General features: G+C 40.0%; 1 protein-coding gene across 4 annotated transcripts in view; it reads left to right on the plus strand.

The window, feature by feature from the left end:
* Positions 1-24,553, plus strand: part of CA10 (carbonic anhydrase 10) — a 482,388-nt gene that overhangs the window by 197,288 nt on the left and 260,547 nt on the right. For all 4 annotated transcript variants that reach the window (XM_041726075.1, XM_041726076.1, XM_041726073.1 and 1 more), the window contains exon 4: positions 6,507-6,649. In XM_041726075.1, coding sequence (XP_041582009.1) covers positions 6,507-6,649 — 143 coding nt within the window. The remainder of the gene's footprint in view (positions 1-6,506; positions 6,650-24,553) is intronic.

The following is a 24,553-nucleotide window of genomic DNA, read 5'->3' on the forward strand; positions in this document are numbered from 1 at the left end:
GTTGAAGAGAATAGTTTTTAAAACATTCAATTAGTTCTGCCTTTGAGATAGAATTTAAACAAATCCAAAGCAATGGGATTAAATTCACGTAAAAACCCAACTGTTGCTTGGGAACCAATTCTTTTCCCACTCAAACTACTCTAAGGATAATCAAGCTTACTCTTGGCTGTGTTCCAGCCAAGGCAGATACATGCTTTTAATTCATCAATCAATTCATGGTACTCCCTTCCCTAAAACTCTCAGTGGCTCTCTCATACAGTAGAGTCGAATACAAACTCCTCACTGTGGTCAGCAGAGCCCTGAAACATCTGTCCCTCATCTACCCAGTCAGCCTCATCTCATCTCGCTCTTTGCCTCATCTGCTTTATCAGGTTCAAGTTAACTGGCTTCCTCTCGGTTCCTTGAACACATAGGGCTCTTCTCTGACAAGACCAGCTCTGCTTCTCTGCCTTGGCCACGTTTTTCCCTGCCACTCTTCAGGAATGACTCCCCTGAATTTTTCCAGGGCTATTAGATGTTACTTTCAGAGAAATTATCCCTGCCCATTCTAGGTTACCTCCCCATCCATGCTTTATTCTCTAATCCATTGCCATCTTTTATTTTAAAATTGTTTACAATTGATTGATTTGAGAGAGAGAGCACGTGAGCATGAGCTGGGGGAGGGACAGAGAAAGAGGGAGAAGCAGACCCCTTAGCCGAACAGGGAGCCTGATGTGGGGCTCAATCCCAGGACCCAGAGATCATGACCTGAACCAAAGGCAGACGCTTGACCAACTGAGCCACCAGGGCGCCCTTGTACAGTGCCATCTTAATTGTCTCTACAGACAATTAAGTTAGCTGAAAGTGCTAACTACATGGATAAACATATGCAAATGTGGAGATAAACAATATCTCCCACATTCCTTGCTAGACTGCAAGATCCTTGAGAGCAGGAGCTGTTTTCACTCATTGCTGGACTACCCAGAACAGATAGCAGGGCTTGGCACTTAATAGGTCCTCAGCAAATATTTGCTGCATAAATTCTCAGTGTCAAGCCTAATGCCTGGAGTGTCATAGGCTGCCAGTAAACACTTTTTAAGTAAGTTTGTCTTGCTCCCATAGGATCCAGCAAATTCTCAGAAGCTGCATGAATTAATTCCAAGTGCCAAACTCCCTGCCCACAACAGCATGGTCTCTGTGAATTCTGCTGAGACCAGAAATGAAAATTCAGGACAAATGAATAAAGAGGATGCCTAAGAGCTCAGACTGACTTTGGGGCATCACCTCTAGGATAAAGAAATGTCCCAGGACAAATTTTAACTCTTAATATCAGACTCAATTCCTCTGGTTCCTTCCTCTCCTGATCTATTTCTTGTTTCGGTGAGAACTTTTTCGTTTTTGTATGGAGGTTACCATGATGTGTTAATAAACTAAACTGGGGCTTTTTTGGTTCACTGATTTTGAACAAGCAGCTGATAGGTTTTTCTTTAGGTTTTCCAAGGCTCATATTTTAAGCAGCTGAAATCCCGGTCACTGGGCGTCTTTCATAGCTCACTGGACCCAGAGCCAAGAGACTGTTTGGGATTTGTAGTTTATGGTAACAATACAGCGTTGCCATGGGGGAAATGTTCTGGCAAAATAACACATAGCTGTGATGCAGCAGTTAAGAACCATTGTTTGGGCTCTGCAAAAATTAATTTGCAAAAATATCCAGGTCTGTTTTGTGTTCTAGTTTATATGTAAATTAGAAGATTGTGTGAAAAGGATGCCAGGGATGATGCCATTCAAACAATTTCAGACCAGTTGTCCATTAATTGGTTAGAGTGATTCTCACTCAATTTTACTTTATTTACATTTGCAGTTTTTTTACTTAACAATAAGTTGTACCAGTCAACCAAGAAAAAGACACAGCAAAAGCCAATAAGCCATAATAACCGGTACTTGTAAAAATCGACAGAGGGCTTAAAATTTTGACTTATTGGGACACTCATGTCCCAATTAAGACAAAAGTAACTCAACAGTGATTCTCAAAATTTGGAAATAGAAGCAGTGCCATAGCATTGTACAGTGCCATCTATGAGGGATGACATGAGATGTTTATCAACCTGAAGGATCAATAGTATGGAGAATGGTTAAGTGTCAGAATGCTGGAGATGATGTTTTGCACCAATTAGGAGGGAGAGTTTCTTCCTCTAAATCTTGAAGCCTTAGTTCATGCATCCAGCCTCACTCTGCAGCTAAAATCTGCTGGCTCACTCCCATGATACAAGAAATATAGAGTCTCCAATGCCCTCCTGCTTCCAGAGGCTTCCTCCTAATGCATTTCCCTAGAACCTAGATGACACCACATTTGCAGACATCTGAGTCTGGTCCTTTTGGCACCTAAGTTCCCTAGACTAATTTTGACACCTTCTTCATCTTCCCAACACTTAACATGGATTATGAGAGCATTGGCTTCTTTCATAGGGACTAGCACCTTGTCCAGCCCAGCTGGCCCCAGGATGCAACCCCTCCCTGGAGCCGCTCTTCCTAAACAGTCATCCCCATTAGATCTCCTCAAGGGCCCTGCAGAGGAGACCCAAGAACATCCTCTCTTGCCTGGATTGGTGCCTTTTTAGCTAATATAGCCATTGTTGAATGGCTTTTTAAAAACCCTAATTTGGGGCAGTCCGGGTGACTCAGTGGTTTAGCGCCACCTTCAGCCCAGGGCAGGGTCCTGGAGACCTGTGATTGAGTTCCATGTCGGGCTCCCTGCTTGGAGCCTGCTTCTCCCTCTGCCTATATCTCTGCCTCTCTCTCTCTCTCTCTCCCCTTGTGTGAGTGTGTCTCATGAATAAATAGAATATTTAAAATAAAATAAAATAAAATAAAATAAAAACCTTGATCTTATTTGCCATAGTTGACGTTCAAGGTAGTTTGGTTTGAACCTTTGCACTTGAAATTTATTTTAGCTTGGACAATAGGCACCAATGTTACTTTTGATTTACCAGAAGAGAAACAGGAGCAGTCTTACAATGGCCACGGCCACGCTTAACTCTGAAACCCCTTGGCTACAATAATCTGCCTTCGCATGGAGCCTGCTGGGAAGGAAAGGAAGTTGAGCGGACATGGAATCTTGAGACGTGGGTGGTGGTCCTTACTGTTTCCTGCTGCCTCTCCCTGGCTGTGTGGCCTCGGCTTGAGGCTTGAGGACTTTGCCATCTGCCATGAAGGCCTTAACATCATGTGTGTGTTTAGGCCAGGTGATTTCACAGTAACTTCTATTTCTGAAAGACAGTTAATTCGCGGCCGATTTAAAAATGAGCAGTCCAGTAGTGAGCACACTTGGATACCCCTTCAGGAATGGAGCCAATGAACAGGGGCGAATGCCTCTCAGCTATTCCTCCATTGTCTGAGCAGGTGGTTGGAACCAGACATATAGGCCTTGATAGTGAAGTGGGAATATAAAACCCTGAAACTGTTTGTCATAAAGAATGCCATGCCCAATAAAAGCAAAGGCAGATGTTCACATAAAGTTTTTGTTGTTTGTGTTTTTGTGGGGGTGCTTCTGGGGTGTGAAGTTTATTAGTAAGGCACAACAGCATCTGCCTACCCGTGTTGCCATATATTAGCAGTCTTGCAACCCACTTATTGGGTTGGAATTATTTTTGGTAATGATTTTCATGAGACTAGATGAAATGCAATCTGCACTAGCTCGAACTACATTTATGGTGCAGCTGCCTTCTGGGGAATGCCCCCCAGACATCATAGATGGCTAGACTCTCAAAGAAGTGATGGTCTCACGTTTCCTGTTGTGGCTATAACAAGTAACTACAACTTAGTGACTTAACACAAATTTATTGTCTTATGGTTTTGGGGGTGAGAAGCTCAAAATGAATCTTGGGGGGTTTAAATCAGGGTCAGAATGCCAGGGTTCCTTCTGGAGGTTCTAGCAGGAGAATTTGTTGTTTCATGCATTCCAGCTTCTAGAAGTCATCTTGGCTTCTATCCCCTTCTTCCCTCTTCAGTGCTAGGATCTTCTGTTCTCTCTTTCCATCCTTGGATCTATGTCTCTGACCCTCCTACCCTTCTCTCTTAAAAAAAGACCCTTATGACTACACTGGGGTGACCCAGACAATCAAGGATAATCTATTCATGTCAATATCCTTAACTTAATCATTTCTGCACAGTACCATGTACCATGGAAGGTAACACTAGGATGTGCACATCTTTGAAGGAGGACCATTATTCAGCTCACTACACAGGCCATAGAGACCAACCAAAGCCCAAAAGATGAATGATTTATCAAGTCACACAGCTAATCTGTGACAGTGCCATGGCTATATCCGTGGCATCCTCACATCTGCCACATTTATGTGCATCACTGACAAAGATGGGTAGGAGCGGGCCCTGATGGAGGCTTTATTTTCATAATAAACTGGAAATGATTGAGGAATAAGTATAGGATTGTCAGTGATTTAAAAATAGCAGTTTAGAGAAGACAGAAGTTTATATTTTTTAAAATACATGTTTAATTCAAGAGCTTCCTTAAATATTATAATTTGGCTAGGGCATGCTACCTTCTAAAGATGTTAAGTGACTTGCAGTGGTAACATAACTTAAATGATCATGGGAAATGAAAGTGCCAAGGATCTATAGGTCCTTCTCTTCTTTCTTCCCACCCCCTACCCTTGCTTCTCTTTATTACTCTGCCCATGGCTGCCATTTTGAAAATCAGTTATAGCTGGAAAACTAATTCAAAACTCTTCAAACTAAAAGGAATGGCACCAACCAATGCGCTTTTTGCCATGGGTTAAGCCAAATAAAGTATGTGCCGTATTTCACAAGGAAGCCCACTTTATTTTGGTGTTGAAACATTCTTCTCAGATTCTGAGGAACTTGTTTTTGGTTTTCTTCCCACTTCTACCCAACAACAGCCTATAATAAATAAAAGGTTGATAGAATCTTGGATTTTGATGGTACTAGACACGCCATCCAGTCCGATTTTTCTCCTGAATTACAGGTCTTTTATCTTCGGCAATTATTTGCCATCCACCTCTCTTGCTTCAATTTTCTCCATCTGTGACATGAAAAGGAATGATGGCTGCTGTAAAGACTGAATTAAATTTGAATTCCTGGGGTACCTGGATGATTCAGTGGTTGATCATCTGCCTTCCACTCAGGTTGTGATCCTGGGGTTCTGGGGTTGAGTCCCATATCAGGCTCCCCATGAAGAGCCTACTTCTCCCTCTGCCTATGTCTCTGCCTCTCCCTGTGTGTCTTTCATGAATAAATAAATATAATCTTTAAAAAAATAATAAAAAATGAATGAATGAATGAATGAATGAATGAATGAATAAATAAATAAATAAATAAATTTGAGTTCCTGAGAGGACAGATGAATTTGGGAGGGTTGTGGCTTGATTGTTAGGTTCATTTTCTCCAGAAGTCACTCTCTAACTCCACTTCTACTGCGTCAGTGTTCAGTGCCCCTCCCCTAAAGATTCATAACCCACTCACCTCATTCGGTAACCTTCCACTCCCATTCCCCTTCAGTGTGGTAATTATGCTTGTACATATATGCCTTCCTTGAAATTCAGCCTAACTAAGGGCTGGACATGCAATAGAAGCTCATTGTACTATTCTTGGACACTGTTAATGGATGAGTGAATGATGACTGTAAAATCTCAGGGCCGTATATTGGACACATGGATTCAGAGCCTTGAAAATACTGAGGGAGGAGGCAGGAAAGGGCTGAAGTTATAGTCTGTGATCTTCACTGACATGTAATTGGTAATTGGCTCCCCCCCCCCATTCTGCTGACTTTCTTAAACAGAAGAAGATAACTAGAAATTCCCATAGAAATTTATTTTCATAGGTGTTTTAATGTGATACAGAAGATGAGTAGATGATTCCCCTTTGAATATTTGTACCCAGCACTCCATGTCATTTTTTTCTGCCTATAAAATGAATGCATTTGTGAGCTGCTGGTACATTAGGTTAATGACACAGTGCTAGATTAAACAAAGACAAAGTCATTTTGCCAAGCTCCTGTCTGGCATTGATTGGGGGTCATAAAAGTCATTCACTCCTTCAGTTTGGTTTTGACAACCCACAGAATAATACCTCATATATGTTGAATGATACTTTCTTTGAAAAGCTTTAAATACCCTCTATATAGAACAAGGGTGATTCTCATACATTCCTGCAACATAGAAAACTGACCATCGGCTCAGGAATTACTCAATATTTGGTGTACTTTAATGGATGGTGTGGGTTGGACTATGCCATCTTCCCATTAAGCCATTAATGCTAACTGTACTCATCAAAGAGGCCACAAGATGACTGGGTCTGAAACAAGAAAATCTGAAGGTAAAACTTAGAGAAATTGACCAAGATCCAGGCCATAGAGACACTCAAAGGGTCTCTATGGGTGGGAAACACTGGATGGCTCTCTCTGATGTTACCACTTTCATGTCATGGCTCTTTTTGCACTGTCTCTCAAACCTTCCACCCATACTAATTCTACAGTTTCTTTTTGTTTCTAGTTCCTTCTTTCTGGGGATTGGTGAACTCAGCTTGGAATCTTTGCTCTGTGGGGAAACGGCAGTCACCTGTCAACATAGAGACCAGTCACATGATCTTCGACCCCTTTCTGACGCCCCTTCGCATCAACACTGGAGGCAGAAAGGTAAGCAGCCATGTTGCTTCCATTGTGAAGTTGAGGACGCCAGGAGACGCTGACTCTGAAAGCTAGTCTTCCGGGTCTCCATCTCTGTTATGAGTTTCTCTTTCCATCTAAGAGTAAAATCACAGACCACGCAGGCCTACTGCCAACAAATATAATTATGTCTAAATTTTGCTTTCTCTCCCTAGCTAGTCAAACCTTCATGCTTCTAATTACTTTGTACTCCCTGGAGGTTGCCTGAGGCCCTATCCGTTGGTATCCCATGAAGGTCAGAAAGCAATGTTGCTTCCCAAGTATATCATGCTGGGAAAATCTCTCCTCTCAGAAATCTCTTTACTGAGGCTTCTTTTAACCTCAACAAAGTAGAAAAAATTTAACAAAAGTAAAATCAGACATTTATCATCTTGGAAGGAAAAACAAACAAAAATCACCTTAGATGATTTATTTGAAAATCAATAATTAATCTTTCTAGGGGCATCTTGCTGGCTAAGAATCCTAACTCCTGCACAGAAATGCTGAGCTATGTTTTGTGATTCTCACACCAGCATCCCTCCTTCCCTCACCACACCACATGATGTGCTTTTCATTAATTTGTGAAAGGGCATAATACCCGTGGGGTCTTCTTGTCACTGGGATCTAACATTTCTCCTGTGGGCTAATTTCTTTTTGACTACCTTTTACTATTAAGTAGTTTGTTGAAGGTGGGAAATACACACCCACAGAAAATTGTGTTTGATGGTGATTTAGTTATTATAAACTCAAGAGGGATGGAAAATCATTTGTGTCTAAGAAATTGGGATAAAATTATGGACAACTTTTGTTACTGCTGGCAGCTGATTCTCCAGGTTGTGCATTTCTTGGGCTCTGCTTTGTACTTACACAGTCTGTTTGCCTTACTTACCATGGAGTTTGTAAGTAATTTTTTCCCCTTCTGATATATTGGAATGTATTTTTTCCTGTTACATAAATCACCAAAAAAAAAAAACCCAACCAAACCCAAATTCTAATGACTTATCTAAGAGATGTTAGTAACTTTGACTCAGGTCACAAAGTTTTTAAAAGATAGATTTTAAAAGACATTGCACATAATTGAGACTATTTCTCTATGTAGTGTTTGTGTGCTATTTTCAATATGACTTGAGAAGCATTTTTATAGAAACATCCTATGTAGGTCATGTAGTTTATTGTTCTGATTCCATAGAAATTAACCTATCCAAATTATTGTTCCATTTAAAGTTTTATTTTTATAAACTCTAAAGGAAGCTTAACATAGGTTCTACATGTACCTCTCTCATTCAAGTCATGAGTATGGATAGGTTCATAGGTTCACTGACCAGTATTCAGGAAGGGCAAGTTGCAATTTTGACTTTTCAATCATTCTTTCCTTCTTGGAGATGGTAATGGAGGGAATAATTATATTCTAAACAAAGGGGAGAAGCAGTAAAAATGCAGAATGAGGGTTGGTACCTGAGTTCCAGAAATCAGCTGAAAGATAACCAGCCTGAAACAGAGACCAAGAAGAGGAAGTAGGAGGTAAAGATGGAAAAGGAAGATGGTGCCAAATCTAGAGGCTGTGTTAAGGAACTGAATCTTTCCTGAGTTATGGCAGGTGATCAAAGCATTTTTAGATAAAGAGTACGCTGGACATAGTAGGGAAGAGTGGCATAGTTAATCAAGGTAACACAAATAATGGATATATAATTCTCACTTTTCCATCAGCCCATCTTAGAGGAAAACATTGATGTGAAAGAAAAAAATAATTAATTCAAGGCAGCTTCTCCCTAAAATTTATTGGGAAAGAAGAGACGAGGGGATAGTGTGGTGTTAAAAAACACTCAAATGTTTTGGTTTGGTATTTTTTTGTTGTTGACAGTGATTTTTTTTTATATTTCCAATTCAGTAAAGTGTACCTGATCCAAATCAATTTTCAAATGCATTGGAGTTTGGAATTTTGGAAACATTTACTTTGACGATGTAAATATTTATATCTGGCACGATTCATATTGTCAGCTGTTTGAAGAGCTGAGAACTGTCTGATGGTTTCCTTTGCATTAGCGAAAGGTGGAAACTAAAATATGGATGATAGTAGGATAAACTAACTGGTAATGAAACGTCTAAACTTGATAGACAATAGCTAAATCATGTTTGCAAGGTTTTTAAAGGTGGTATTTAATGAGTTGGGGACTTATTTGGGAAGTGAGTATTCAAATCGCTGCTGTGAATTTAGTTTTGCCTTGAAGAAATGTGTATCCAAATCAAAAGGTTTAAAGTCCGAACTGTAAGAGTGGGAGGGTTTGCAGAATTTGGGCAAGGTGCCACATTTTGAAGTCTGAGATTTGCTGGTATAAGTTTGTTAAATGCATCCCAGTCATTTTACACTTTTATCTATTAGCATCATTCCTGCTCGTGTTTAAGTGTACCTATGCCCAGACACATGAAACAGCCTAGCTGCAATCTCTGACTTGTGTTACTGTGTTTGTTTTAATGTGTTTGACCTGGCATGGGGTTCAAATAATGAATTAAGGGCTTGTCTTAATGAGCAAAGGCTGAAATTCTATGGAATGCAAGAATACAAAGAATAATAATAGTTAGATAATAATTCTTCTATGAGCAAAGGCTGAAATTCAATTGGAATGCAAGAATACAAAGAATAATAATAGATAGATAATAATCAAAACATAACATCTGGGACATAACAGAGTATATTCATTATACTTGAATAATGGTATTTCTTTTGCTTTTTAGGTTGCTTATTTTCAGTGGTAATTCTTAAGCAATATTTTGGGATTTATTTTCCTTGAAGGAGAGTGTTTTTTTTTACCCAGTTGTTCATATCTGACATACAGGACTCTTATGGACAAAATTTAAAATAACTGTGCTTTTCAAACAATACTCACATAAGGTTGGGTTGCCTGTAGTCCTAAGAACTTTGAGTCAGTCTCTCGCCCTTGACCCCATTCAACTTAACTCATAATAATCTAAACAGGTGTTTTGTTTTGTTTTTTAATGTTGGAGTTAATTAATCTATTCTAGGTAAAGCTACTGAATCAACTCAGGAATCAGAGTAGGCAGGAGGAGATAATTCTTCCTTCGTACTCTCAAATCATTTAAAATCCTTATATGTGGGAAACTGGATTATGATACAACTGATATTTTAAGCTCAGTTCAAGCTGATTGACTGTCTTAAGATTGAGACCCTCAATAGTCAATGGACTTGTATGGATTCACATATATTTTTACCTTTCTTGTCTTTTTCCTCACACCAAAATGAGTGTACATTATGTGTTTATGTGTTAATTTTCATGTGCTATTTACTTAGGTAATCTTGGTAATTTGAAAATAACAATGTAGAGTGTGAATGTAACTGAAGAGCAAATTTGAATGACCTGGTTTGATCATTTTGTGGTATGTTAGTTCCTCTAGATATTTGCCGGGACATTCTCTAATACAGGTGGGTGCTGGAGGGTTTCTGGTTAAGAGGTGAGCATTCATGGAAGAAATGTGATTTGTAGATAACTTCTCTGCTGATCTGAAATATCTAAAAGAAAAAAAAAACATATGAAAACTAAGTCTAGGGGCACCTGGGTGGCTCAGTGGTTGAGCATCTGCTTTCAGCTCAGGTCTTGATCCTGGGATCCTAGGATTGAAGCTTGCTCCCCCCATGTGGAGCTCCCTGCTTAACAGGAAGCCTATTTTTCCTCTCTCTCTCTGCCGCTCCCTCTGCCATTCCTTGTTCTTGTGCTCTCTCACTCTTGCTCTCAAATAAATAAATAAATAAATTCTTAAAACTGAGTTTAAAATCACTTGCTGATCCCACCATTTTAACCAAAAATCAGTTCTGACATCCTTCCTCATCTTTAAGCTCTTTTAATAAAATGGAAATCCCAGTAGTTAGTGACATGGCATTGCTTACGATATGTTACATGTAAAAGGTAGCATCCAAAGTCATTTACTTAATGATCTCAGTTTGTTTAAAAAGAGCCCATATTATGCATAGAAAAGAGACCAGGATTAAGAATAATATTGTTTCTTTCTACTTTCCTAAAGCTTCTAGATGTTCTGTAACAAGCTTGCATTAATATAATAATCTGAAAAACACCTATGGTTTTTTAATTCATTCCTTCATTTCAGGCAAAAATATACCTAGAGATGACAAATATGATAGATGGAATAATGTCCTCTTCTAAAGATATGCATATCCTCATCCCCAGAACTTGTAAATATGTTATCCTACATGACACAAGGTATCTTAATTTTTTAAAAAGATTTTATTTATTTATTCATGAGAGACACAGAGAGAGAGAGAGGTAGAGAGGCAGAGGGAGAAGCAGGCTCCACGCAGGGAGCCTGATGTGGGACTCGATCCCAGGACTCCAGGATCACACCCAGGGCTGAAGGCAGGCGCCAAACTGCTGAGCCACCCAGGGATCCCCGGCACAAGGTATCTTAAATAAGTGATTCAGTTAAGCATCTTAAAATGAGAAGATCATCCTATGTTATCCAGATGGCCCCATGGTAATCACAGGGTTCTTATAAGGAACAGACAGAGGCAGAGGAGATATGACAAAGGAAGCAGAGGTCAGAGTGATGTGTTGCCATGATCCTAAAGAATGTGGGCAGCCTCGAGAAGCTGGAAAAGAGCAAAGAAACAGATTCTTCCCCTAGAAGGAACACATCCCTGCTCAAACCTGGATGTTAGCCCAGCAACACTGACTTTTGACCTCTGATTCCCAGAATGTAAGATGGCCCTTTCAAAGAGATTAGGGATGGAGCTGAGGACAAAAGACTTTAGCTTCACTCCTCCCTATTCCTGCTTTGCCAGCCTCCCTATGAGGAGAACTTAGAGACCAAGACAAGGCTGTTGATTCAGTCTGTATAAGCCAATCTCCAGGCTACAGAGTGAGGTGAAGGTAGATTTAAAGGGGGAAACAGAAGACATCTAACACAAGGCTATACATTTTATCTACATGACCATTTGCACATTTCCCATTAAATGAATATGAGGTAATAAAGCTCATCATTACCTATAAAACTAGGTATAAAAGTCTCAACCTGGCATTCACAGTCCTTGCAATATGGCCCCAAATCTCCCCTCCAGAGCCCTAATCCTCTAACATGTTATGCCCACCTTTGTTGCCAATGAGATTGTAATACTTTTTTCTTAATTGACTATATCTCACCTTTCCCTGTGGTCTGTGCTTTGACCATAACATAACTCTTCACCTGACATACCTCTGTACCTCAGCACTCCTCATCCCCACCTTTTTATTATTCAACCTCTGTGGTACCAGCACTACCTCCACCATGACACTCCTCTTGATCTCTTTAGTGGATGGTGAAATCTCTTTTCATTTGCCTTCTTAAGTGACTTTGCTTATATTTTATTTAGGACCTGAACCTTGGCCTATAGTATATTAGTCTTACTTGCCTTATTTCCCTGTCTTAGAATAAGGGCTCCTCATGATGAATGTGCTTTCATATTTTCATTTTATATCTCTGAGGTTATCTATGATGGCACTAGTTGGTTTGAACTGAACCATTATCTTTGATTGCCAAACAAAAGGTTTATGCGGAATTAGTGATGATTGCTTTGACTCAAAGTGGAAAAAATATGAGAAAGTCCCATGATGAAAAGTAACCTTGCCATCAACAGAATCTGTCATTAGAAACTAATTTTTGGTTATTGTCTTTTCCTGAAATATGGTTGAAATATGTTAAAAAAATAAAGACTGTGAATTGGTTGGGTGCCTACAGTCTTACCACTTCTCTATTTTTAAATTCGCCCCATGAATGAACCTGATAGCAAAATTTAGTTGACCACAATTAATCATTGCAGTGTCTACATGGCTATGTTAAGACACCTTTTATGAGTAAAGCATTTATGTTCCTTCAAGGACTTTGCAATATATTAGGGGAGAAAATATAGATATACAGAAGTTAAATCACAGTGGCTGATTTAAATAATGATTTGAGATAATAGTGGAAGAGATCCTAAGGAAGCAGTGAAATGATTAATTAGCAAATCAATCATTCTGACATTAATATTTAATGGTGGTAAGAAGTTGGGTTGGCTGAACCAGGCTTTATGGAGGTGCTAGGATGTGAGCTAGATGGAGAGATGGGTAGAATGAAATACTGTTTGCAAGAGAGTCTTTAAATGTTACGTGTTCTGGATATATGTGTGAAAGATTGAAGAAAATGTAAGGATAGGCCCATTTTGCCATCTAAGTATGTTACTGCGGTGCTGGTTTTTATTGGATAACTGATATTAAACTTTTATAGATAACTATTCTTTCCCATTTGGAACTCATTAGCTATCTTTAGATACCCTGGGTCTTTTTATACTGAAGCTCTGGTACAGAAACGATACACAATAATTTTACATGTGCTTGTGGGATAGTGTAGGTCTCAAATCACTGACAAAGGAGTGAATGTAATTCTTACTTGTTTGTATTTTGCAGTTTGATAAATTTCTTGATTTGCCATACGGACAATATCCTTTCTCAGAAAGAAGCAATAAAGGGTCTCTTTATTTGGATCTAATTCTAACCAACAAGGAAAAGCAGCATGGTGAAGTGGAATGGATAGTAAACTTCTGGAAGAAAGTGGATATGTCGTCTTAAAAAAATATAGTAGCCAAAATATAAATAAATAAATAAATAAATAAATAAATAAATAAATAAATAAATAAATAAAAGCGTTGTCAGATATGTATCCTAAAACCTTCAAAAGGTGGATTTTTGAAATATCATAGTTTAAGTAGATGTAACCTCTTTGCCTCATGGAAGGTAACTCGAGACGATTGAGAGGCTCTTAAAAACGAAATTATGGTAATACAATTTCAAATAATGGTACCTCAAAAAAAAGGAAGTTGTAGGAGCTTAAAGCTACAGATGTGTCTGCACAGGGAGTTTTGCCAAAAATAATATTTTTAAATGGCATAGAAGAGATATGAGAGAAAGGGCTTTATAGCCAAGGAGAAGGACGAAAGTGGAAAGGACCTGTGAAAATTGTTTCAGAATCTAGAATGAATTTAGGTTGCAGAACGAGAAGATCTTTTAAAGTTACAGTTAGAGGAAGCAGGAACATTAAGACAGTGTAGACCTTCGTTTGTGGGATGCGGGCTCAGGGATAGCTATCCTCAGATGTTCTGCTTCAGGTTTGGATTTGGGGTTTACCACTGACCACCTAGATACGAGAAACCTAACCTCTCTTTATCTTCAGTTCTCTCCTCTGTAAAAGAGAGATTGTATTGTACCCACCCTGCAGGGTTGTGGTGGAGGGAATTACATGAAGTAACATGCTTAGTAGGCAGGTAATCATTCCAGTTATCAGGCCGGTGGCTGGTAAAGGAGCTGTGCCATAATTGTTAGCTGTCTCCATCCATTCAGGTTGCTGTGACAAACTGTCACTGCCTTCTAAAGAATGGAAATTTACTTCTCATGGTTTTGGAGGCTGGGAAGTCCAAGATCAAAGTACAGGCAATATGTACCTGAATATGTTTCATTCTGGCAAGGGCCCACTTGCTGGTTCATAGCTGGTGCCTTCTTGCTGAGTCCTCATGTGGTGCAAGTGGCCAGGGAGCTTTGTGGGGCATCTTTCATAGGGGCACCAGTCTGGATCAGGAGGGCTCTGCCCTTATGACCTGATCACCTCCCAAAGGCCTCTTAATACCACCACCTTAGGGATTAGGATTTGAACATATGCACTTTTTGGGGAACAAAAACATTCAGACCGTGGCAGCTGCCATCAGAGGTGTGCGGTAGCTGTTAGTGAGAAAACTCAACTTAATCCGACTGCAGTTTCCCCATCAAAGAAACTAATATTCACTTTAGAATCAGTAATATATATACTGAGAGGTGAAGTGGATGACCAAGTAAGAATCCAGAACTCTCTTGCCAACAGCCCTTATCCAAAAGTTTGAAATCCAGTAGGCATAAAGGTTAAGCTTTCTCTCAGGCATTTATTTATAAAAAGCTGCACAGATTCAGACTGGGCTGGATTTGTTGTAAAATCACATGTGGAAAAGTAGAGGAAGTTAATGGATAATGTACTTGGCATGAGTAAGTAGCACAGAGAAGACATCAAGAGACAATTCAACCTAATTACATAGTACATAAGGTACTACTCCATAAGTGAGGTCATTGTCCTATAATAACCTTCAGTGAGAAGAGAGTATCTGGAATATTATAGTCAGATCCTTAAATGCTGATGATTAGAATAACTAATGGAAAAGATGTTGATAAAGTGAAATGCAGAAGAAGAGGAACAAAGTTGTGATGAGAAAAATCAAATGTTCTATATGTTCCATATTTAATTCTCTGTCTCTATCTGAAAGGATGAAATTTTAAGGTTTAATTACAGGTGCCTTCTAATTGTACCTGTCCTGTGCAGCCTCAGACACAGAAAACCAGCACTGGTGTTTGGAAATGGTGTGGACCAGACTATATTTCAAAATAAGAATTCAGGCCACATGAAGGGTGAATGACCTTCATGTGTTTCTTTGAGAACCCCAGCACAGAAAGAGTTCTGGCAGGTGCTGAAGTCCACCTGCTACTGTAGAACAAGCTCAAGCATAGAGGAGAGCCTTGACCTGGCCTGGAATCCCCTTCCAGTCAGGAAACTGTACGAACAATGGTTAGATGGGCACAAGGAATATTTTTGAGGCTGACCCTGGAATGAGGATTTCTCTCCCAAAGGAGAACTCCCTTTAAAGCCCCTAGCATTGATTTGGAAGAAACCTGCATTCTCATTTTTCTCATCCTCTATCAAAATTACTCCTCAAAGTTTGGGATACCGGATTCTTTCTCCTAAAGGAGAGAATTTTGCTCTGAGTAGTTAGAATGGAGGCTCCAAGGCAAAATGAATGGTACAAGAAAGGACTTTGACTAAAGATAAAGAAGAAGGCCAAAGCTTTTGGGTGTATGCTCTAGCAGAGTGTTTTGCAAGCAGTGGAAAGTTTCAGTGCCTCATGCTGAAAAGTGATGAAAGATAAGCGAAATGTGAGAGACTGATGCTGTATCCTAAGTTGGAAATGGCCTTGGAGCAAAGGCATTCTGTGGTTGACATCATGTTTAGACCTGGGCTCAGGATTACTGCTCACCATCTTGGCAGTTGCTTATAATGTGTCTCTCTTGACATCTCCCAGAAAATCAATGCAGTCTTCCAGCAAGTGTTTGAAGGAAACACCTGGATGTTGGCTTTAGTATTTTATAAATATATCTAGTTTTGTGTCTTACTTCATTCCTTCGGTGAGTCTCAGAAAAGACTTGGCTTTTCCTTCCTGCCTCTTGGTGTCTCTCTTTGTATTTCTGTCTCTCTCTCTTCCTCCCCTCATTTACCTTCCTCTTCCCAGTCACTATGACTTGCTCTCCTATCCTTTTCTCCCCATCCCAGTGTTTTTTCTACCACTCTCCTTGCCCCATTCCTCTGCCCCCCCATTCCCTACCTCCATCCTCCCTCCTGATCCTGGGTACATGTGACCCAGGAACCTGTACCTTCTCTCTTCTTCATCAGAGTGGAATAGGGACTCCCCTTTCACACATTTTAGAAGGATTGACAAGTCTATGATTTGGGTGGCAGCACTTAAGAAATCTAATGAGTTTAGAGGCAGATAAATTCCTCCAGGAATTTCATGGATGTTAAGTGTCCATCACATGGTACCACCTGAGTTGTCTGGTTACTTGATTCAACAGATGAAACCAATAGGCATTTTACAAATTAACTGCCCTTTCAAGTAGGTGACAAAATATCTTGTTCACATACACTGCTTGTAGTTCGGCTCTCTTGCCATTCGTCTAAAAAGGAGAAAGAAGAGCAGGAGAAAAGGGGAAAACACGACCTAATTTTTACAGACTTCTCCCAGCTTGTCTTATTTCTCAAGCATTGCAGAACAAGTGTCTCCATTACAGGCAAGAAGATAAAACTGGCAAAACACCTGGGCGGCACAGAAACAGTCATATATCCAAGAGAAGTTCTGAATTTTGATATCAAAAATCTGATGTCGATTGTACATTCTCTCCAAGAAGGCTCTGAAATTGACCAATCTGCTCCTCATAAGCCTAATCATTTGGCTGTATAAACCAGCCAAGCTCTCCCTACCTGAACTTCAGAGACTTTGAGTCCAGTTAAAGGGCTGTCGTTGCCTAGAAACCAAGTATCTTCCGCCTGAAAATGAAAATAAATAATAATATCCCCATCACTTCAGGGGAAAGAAATGAAGTAGATTCTGTGTGAACAGCTTAAGAAAATACAAATTTTCTTCTAGAACTTTCTTCTAAGTTCTGCTTTTCTGAAACAACAAAAAAACATTAAAACTGGAAAACCAGAATAAAAAGTATGATTCTGGGAGTCTGTGCATCATAAACAACTGAACATCTGAGCAACTATCAGGCTTTTTCTTAATGCAAATCTATGTTTTAAAGATGTATTTATTTATTTATTTATTTGAGAGAGAGAGAGAGTATGTGTGAGGGGGCAGAGGGAGAGAATCTTTAAGCAAACTCCCCACAGAGTTCGGAGCCTGACGCAGGGCTCAATCCCAGGAGGCTGACATCATGACCTGAGCCAAAATCAAGAGTCAGATGCTTAGCTAATCAAGACACCCAGGTGCCCCAATTTTCATAAGAAAAACTAATGTCATATAGAAACAACTTTATTAATGTTGCATGAAGGATTAAGAATAATTGAAATAATCAATTTCTTTCCAATATCTTATATTTTAATCCCTTTAGAATGTAGACATTTTAATCCCTTGTTCTGTACTATGTTAGGGCCAAGATCCACACTGTATGAAATGTTAAGAGTAGCCGGTTTATTTTTCCATTTCCTCACCTCCGCACCCCAATGCTGTAGTTACGTAGGATGAGTAAGTGTCGAGATCTAACATAGAGCACAATGATGATAATTAATAATGCCATATGAAATACTGGAAATTTGCAAAGACAGTCAATTTCAGGTGCTCTTTCCAGCAACAAGAAAATGCTAACTCTGAGTATATGAATGTGTTAGTGTGACTATAGTAGTCATTTAGCAATGCATGTGAATATCAATTCCTCATGTTGCACACCTTAAATATATACAATTTTTATTTATAAAGGTACATAAAAAATGTTAAGTGGTAAGGTAGTTCAGCTTAGCATCTCTTTTTTTTTTCATACAATAAACTTGATGTCTATTCAGTAAGACATTTTGTTAATGTTCTCATGGCCTACTTCATGTTCTGAACAGATTCTTTTCTGTGTTTACTAAGATCTTCATGAGATGTGACACAATATAATATTAGTCATTTCTGGCCCTTAGCCCTGAAACACACATGCTTTTACCATATATATAAAACATATTTACATGTAATATCATATGTGAAGGTGCATGATCTCATTTTTACTAAGAAGTTAAAACATACACACCTGCACAGTTTGGGTGTCAGAGTCCATAGAAACCTGTCAAACTAGCAGCATCTCACCTGCCTGAAAATATTTTCTCCCACCTTCATATCACAAATGTGCTTCACATCAAATTCTGTGGAGCATAGATTTTTCTTAATTTGCATTTTCCTCTGAAATATTCAGAAAATATTTTTTTTTTTTAGTTGAGAGAAAGATGTATTTTTTTTAAAGCCAAGTAGCTATTTTCACTGATTTCTCACTGGGAGCTACATGCATGGCTTATGCTGGGTTAGAAGGGATTATGCAGTATGTACAGCATGTTACTATTTAGTGTTCATGTGCTAGATAGGCTTGAATATAGAAATCAACTCAGTGCTTGATGACTCCAAAATTATTCGTTTTAAGCTTGAGAGACTCTGATAGAATAAGATGTGGGCAAAATTATCAGTTTAAAATAAGTGCTGCATCACCCCTTCAGAATCTGATGCTTCCCCTAAGCACAAAATTTTAAAGCCTGAAATGTAGCTTCTTGAACCAATGAATTGCTGAGAAAGTGTTCTTTTTTTTAAGATTTTATTTATTTATGAGAGAGAGAGAGAGAGAGAGAGAGAGGCAGAGACACAGGCAGAGGGAGAAGCAGGCTCCTTGCAGGAAGCCCGATGTGGGACTTGATCCTGAGTCCCCAGGATCATGCCCTGGGCTGAAGGCGGCACTAAACCACTGAGCCACCCAGGCTGCCTGAGAAAGTGTTCTTAAGTGAGAGTTGCACAGGAGTGGAGGAAACAGAGCAAGGAGAAGTTGGGCAAATATAGGAGTCTAACTGGAGTCCATCTGGACCCTGATCCCATGGAGCTCAAGCATGTATGGCATCACTGTTCTAGCAGCCTTCCACTCATCCTTAGTGGCCAGGGAGGTGGCCAAATGTGGATATAACCTCCCTGGTGTTCCCAGGCTAGGAGGCTCTTATGCCATGGTGCCATGGTGCCCTGGTGCCCTGGAGAAGCTTGCTCATACTGGCTTTCCAGAGCCCATCTGAACATCTCTTCCCACGTCTACATTCAGTGACATCAATTTGGCAACTTGAGATCCCCATGGTAGGTGTGTTTATACCAAAGAAATCTGCAGATGCTACTCAACAGGGCCATTTTTCCCCTAGAAAGCTGGTTGATAAATATTTACCAGTGTACCACAGTCCCTAAAGGCCAAGGCCAATTTCCACAAGAAGGAGGATGCTGATTGTAGCCAACATTCACAGAAGCTGAGAGACCTGCCCACTATCCCAGGAAAGACCTGTTCACTATCTCCACTGGTGATCTGAGTGGATCACTAACAGCATCTATTATAGCTAGTGTTGAATTTGCTACAAATATTCATATTGGAAATGACTCCAATGACTATGTTTTGGCCTCCTTAACTATCACTCCACTTGGCTCCCCTATGTTTTATGTTCCCCAGTCCCAGTTGCCACTAACTATGGAGGAGGTGGGAAGCATAGAAATGATTGAATGGAATTCTGACTTTCCTTACCTTCATTCTGATTCCTCTTTTAATACATCTTCTATACTTGGTTGCTTTCTGCAAGTACATTTCTCCTAATCATGTCTTTGCAAAGTAAGATTGGCATATAGGGACAGCTTTTACCCAATGCCCTGGCATTCACAAAGCAGTGTCACCAACAACTTTTCTGGTGTAAGCTGCCAAGCTCCAGAACCAGGGCTGTCCCGGGTTATTTCACAACCCCAATTCCCCAACCCCATCCCCTAGCTTCTTTTCTTTGTTTGTTTTTCTTTTTTTAAGATTTTATTTCTTTATTCATGAGAGACAGAGACAGAGAGAGAGACAGAGACAGAGACATAGGCAGAGGAAGAAGCAGGCTCCTCACAAGGAGCCTGATGTGGGGCTTGATACCTGGACCTCAGGATCACCACCTGAGCCAAAGGCAGATACTCAACCACTGAGCCACCCAGGCATCCTCCCATCTCCAGCTTCTTGTCAATGAGAGTATGTTTCCAGCAGAATAGCATGCAACACTGTAAACACATGCTGTAAACATATTTGCAGGTCCAAAGGGAGGCAATGGGGAGGAGCTTCTGGGCTTTTCCAAGTAAGTGATCCTTATTCAACACATTGCCTTGTGATGATGATTTCACAGTTTCTGAATCTAAAAGGTATGATTTCAAAAAAAAAATCTGAGTAAGAGTGAGGAAGTAGCCCTGTGCCAGGCAGTTTTGAGTCCACGCCATTCAATCAATTCGAAGTATTACTACCATTTTTCTCAAGAGTGTAATATACAACAACTGCCAAGCTTTCCTTTTGTGATTACAAAAAGGACAGATACTGGAGTGAGCCATATTTCAGCACTGCAGGGATATAAAAAATGAACTGCTAAAAACGGCCCAGGAGGAATGAATAGCAATAAGACATCAGTGTCATCTATATACTGATTTGTGATGAATTTCCAAAAGGCTTAATGGTATGATGCTATGATATATAGGGGCTTCCTGAAAGTTAATAACTGTAAGTTACACACTTGGAAGAATGTAATGGAGGAAAGCAAGTGATCACAGATAATATATAAATAACTAACTTCACTAATATAGTTAAACTGCTCTCTGTGTTCTGGATTGCTACACTCTGTGATTAGAAATATAAAATTCAAGGGATTATGAAGACAGAAGAAGGTCAAATGTTACACAAACACCCATAATCACACGTTTGGTAAAGCTTTTCATTTTTCTTTCAAAGTGAGGAGAAAAGTGTATACCTTGATCACCTTTCAGAGGTGAATTAACGATAGTCAGAGTTCTTTGATGCAAATTCATGTGGGAGCAACAAAATCTGTTTGGAGGAACATATTGTTCTTGCTAATTACCATGTGGTCTGGCATTTCCCCCATGGATTATGTGTTGAAAGCACCAACAGCTATGAGGCAAAGGGTCCTACATAAGCGTAGTCCACTTTCAACCTGCAGGCTGGGCTCATTTGGCTCACTTCTTTTCGTGGCCGTGTCTGACAAATTCTGGTTAGCAGTAAAGTGCATGGCACAAAGAAGGCACTCGATAAATGTTTATTGAATGAAATGATAAATAGATAAGTGCAAAAAATGCCCCAGATCCTGGAATCACAAATAGATGGGAAGAGAGAAAGGAACTAGATTTATTGAGTACCTACCACATCCATTTATACATACATATTTTATCTCATTTAATTCCCCAAACAACCTGAGATGGTCAGTTTTGCAGACCAGGAAGCTGAAATGTACAATTGTTAAATAATTTACCTAGAGTTATAGGGAAGACAAGAAAAAGAGCTGAGTTTCAACCTTAGCTTGTCTGCTGAAAACACTGTGTTCCTTTCCAGAATGTTGCACTAAAGCTGAAGATGGGGAAAAAATATTTTCCATTATATCATGGATTTAGGAAGATGAGGGTATGGGATCAGAAGAGCCCTGACCTTCGGCCAATTTCCTTCCATTTGCCATCATTTGAAAGAGTGAGGGAAGGTGGTGCCCTGTGCTGGGTTCTTGCCATGTTCTGCCTCTTAATTGCATCTCTGCAGCCTGTTTGTTTTGGCTCTAGCATCATACATATTTTATCCTTCGAGGTGATGCTGTAGGTCTGCTTTGTTATCTGGCTGCCACTCTGCTCTCCTGGCAGAGCACGTACTGAATGTCGTTTCTAAATGGGTAGTTAATTTTCCTACATCCTTCATCAAAAAAGTACCACATAAAATGCCCCAGATAGTTATTGTCATCACTGCACCAGATCTGGCAGCTATAGAGTCAGGAGAAAGACATACAGTTTTAATTTCTAGGACACAGACATGGGTGTTTTCTCTCTGTATAGAAGGTGGCAATGCTTTCTCTGTGTCCTCTGTTTGTTCTGCTCTCTCTTACTTTATGCTGAGGACACACCATGGGATTTATGTATGTAGGGTATTCCCTCAAAGAACATGAATAGCCCGGTGGAGATTCTGATAGGCACATTTCCATGTTCTGCAGGGCTCACAGCAGATCAAGAGAAACTTTTAAAGTCATGAGCCTCAGAGGACTGGTCAGTGTAAATGGCCTGTCCCTGTTTCTCCTGGGCACTCATCCTGTAAGTCATTTCATATGATGTGCATAATTTAACAGGGGCAAAGCTGGCACATCTCTGCCATTCATTTCTCAGCCTGCCCTTAGTTCTCTGTGGATAATAATGATGATAATGGCTGGAAATTTTAGGTTTGTTCTCTTCCACATCCAGTGTTAAGACCGAAAGGAATTCAGAGGTGACCCTCAGCTCTCAAGTCATGTCGGGAATAGGACAATCAAAGCAGAGTCTGAAAATAACAATGGTTTTTAGCTCCCATCCCCACTCAAGACCATTGCTGGGAGCTTACCCCAGCCTCCCAGGTCTCTTCCTTCTCTGGGGTTCTGGGTGACTCGTGCTTCCTGGGAGGCATGCCTATGCAGGTGGGGTCACTCCGCCCCTTCCGCCCACCCACTGGTACTCTGCGTGGCTCTTGCAGGGACTGCTGAAATGTGTACTGTCACTCCCAACCTGACAGTGGTGTATCTCCAAAGCATCTGAAGACATTTTTCCCAAGCCCAACTGGTCTGACCTTGAATGGACTTCCACTTTCTTTGGAGCTTCTAGAAGATAGCATGGCTTTTCCAATTCCATAGGATCCTCTGACAAAATGTTTATAGCAAGACCCTAGGGTCTTCCCTGGAAACCGTTTGAAAGTGACCTTGCCTGGTGGGAATCAGAAGTGAAGTTCTCAGGCACCAACAGAGGACTACCTCACCCAAAACATGTGTCTTTCTACTCTCTCCCACCTCTAAGTAATTCACCCATCCTCCAAGCCCCCAACTACCAACAATTGGTTTCTTTCTCTTTACTTGAGACTGTCATTTTGAGTTCCAAAGTCCTCTTTGCTGTTTCCTGAGAATTCCCTGAACCTTTATGTAAATTGTCACTCAGAGGCTGAATCAATAGCCTTGTGATTCTAGAAGAATATGCAAATTAAGCTAAGCTAGTATTTAACTCCCAGTGCACAGGACATTCCCCCCCCCCCCATTTTGCCAATTGGGAAGAACCCTTTATGAATGGATGCCCTTCACTATGCCCCTTTGCTTCCACCTGTCCTCTGCTATGAAGAGTGAGCAAAGCCACAGGATTGAGCTTTCCCTCCTGTAACTGAAGGATATTCATTCGTAGCACAGACTGGTGGGCTCTTGGAGCACTTTGAATTGTTTCTAATGCTATTAATGTGCATGCAGCATTATTAGAAAGTACTTTGAGTTTTAGATATGTTACCACGGCTTTTCAAAAGATAAAATATACATTATACTGCATGGAGTATATGAAAGTTCAATAAAATATGATAATGTTGCTCCACACGCTGTTCTCTTGGGTATGATACCAGGAAAATATTTTCCCCTGACAAGTCTCTTATAATGGATGAAAATATTCCTTCTCATTGCACATACAGTGCAAGGTTTGAGGCATATTATTGGAGTCAGGTAATCTGCCTCTGAAATACTGGTATTTGAAAAGCAAATTTAAGGCTTAGGACATTTCGCTTTATGATCATTGACAGTGATGTTAGTAAACTCTTTCTCTAGCTATGAAGAAGAGAAATGGCAGGCAACTTGGGCTTTTTTTTTCCAGTTGCCATTTGCTTTTTACTGACTGCACCATATGGAGCACAGTAAATAAACTATGAGGGTAGCAGGATGCAGACAAAAAAGGAATCTACTTGGACTCTGGCAGCCCTTTAAGCAAGTTACTTTATCCCCTTGAACCTGTTCCCTGATCTATAAAGTGGAGTTAATATTAAAGAATTATGGTAAGAATCACAGATTATTAGGATGCTCCCATTATTGTGCCTAGCACATAGTGTTTCCATAATTTAATTTTAATTTAACAGAGAAATAGCTGACCCTGGAAATTATGTCACTGTAGTAGTGATACCCATGTAATAATATGCTTGTGATTTGAAGTCAATTTTATTTATGCCATCAGTATTGCTGTACTATTTTAGCCCATAAGAACTAGGTAAAAGGTGTTGCATATAACTTGCTAAAACATATAGTAGAAGATAAGCTTTGAAAAAAATACCGTTTTCCTTCTACCCTGGATTCTCCAGCTGGGGCCCAGTAGATTAGGCTGACAAAAGAGAGATTAACATGAAAGAAGCAAACGGAAGTTTATTAACATGTGCGTGGTGCCTATTAATACATGAGAGCAACTCAAAGGGGTGGTTGGAATTTGGTGCCTATATAACTAAGTTAGTAGGAGAAAAAGAGGGGAAGTGAAGGCACTTATGGAAAAGCAAATGACTTTTTGAAAAGATAAATGGGCTCCTAGGAGATGGGATGGGAGATATGATAGTTTGTGACAACATCGTCTGAATGTGGTGCTTTCCCAGAAGAGAAATTAAAGTTGGGGACTTTTTGACAGTTGAATTCTTTGGAGAGGCTCTGCTTTTAGGAAAGTAGGGATATCAGGAACCCAAATGAGTTCAGCTCAAAATA

This window comes from Vulpes lagopus, chromosome 12, assembly GCF_018345385.1.
Source record: "Vulpes lagopus strain Blue_001 chromosome 12, ASM1834538v1, whole genome shotgun sequence".
Lineage (NCBI taxonomy): Eukaryota > Metazoa > Chordata > Mammalia > Carnivora > Canidae > Vulpes > Vulpes lagopus.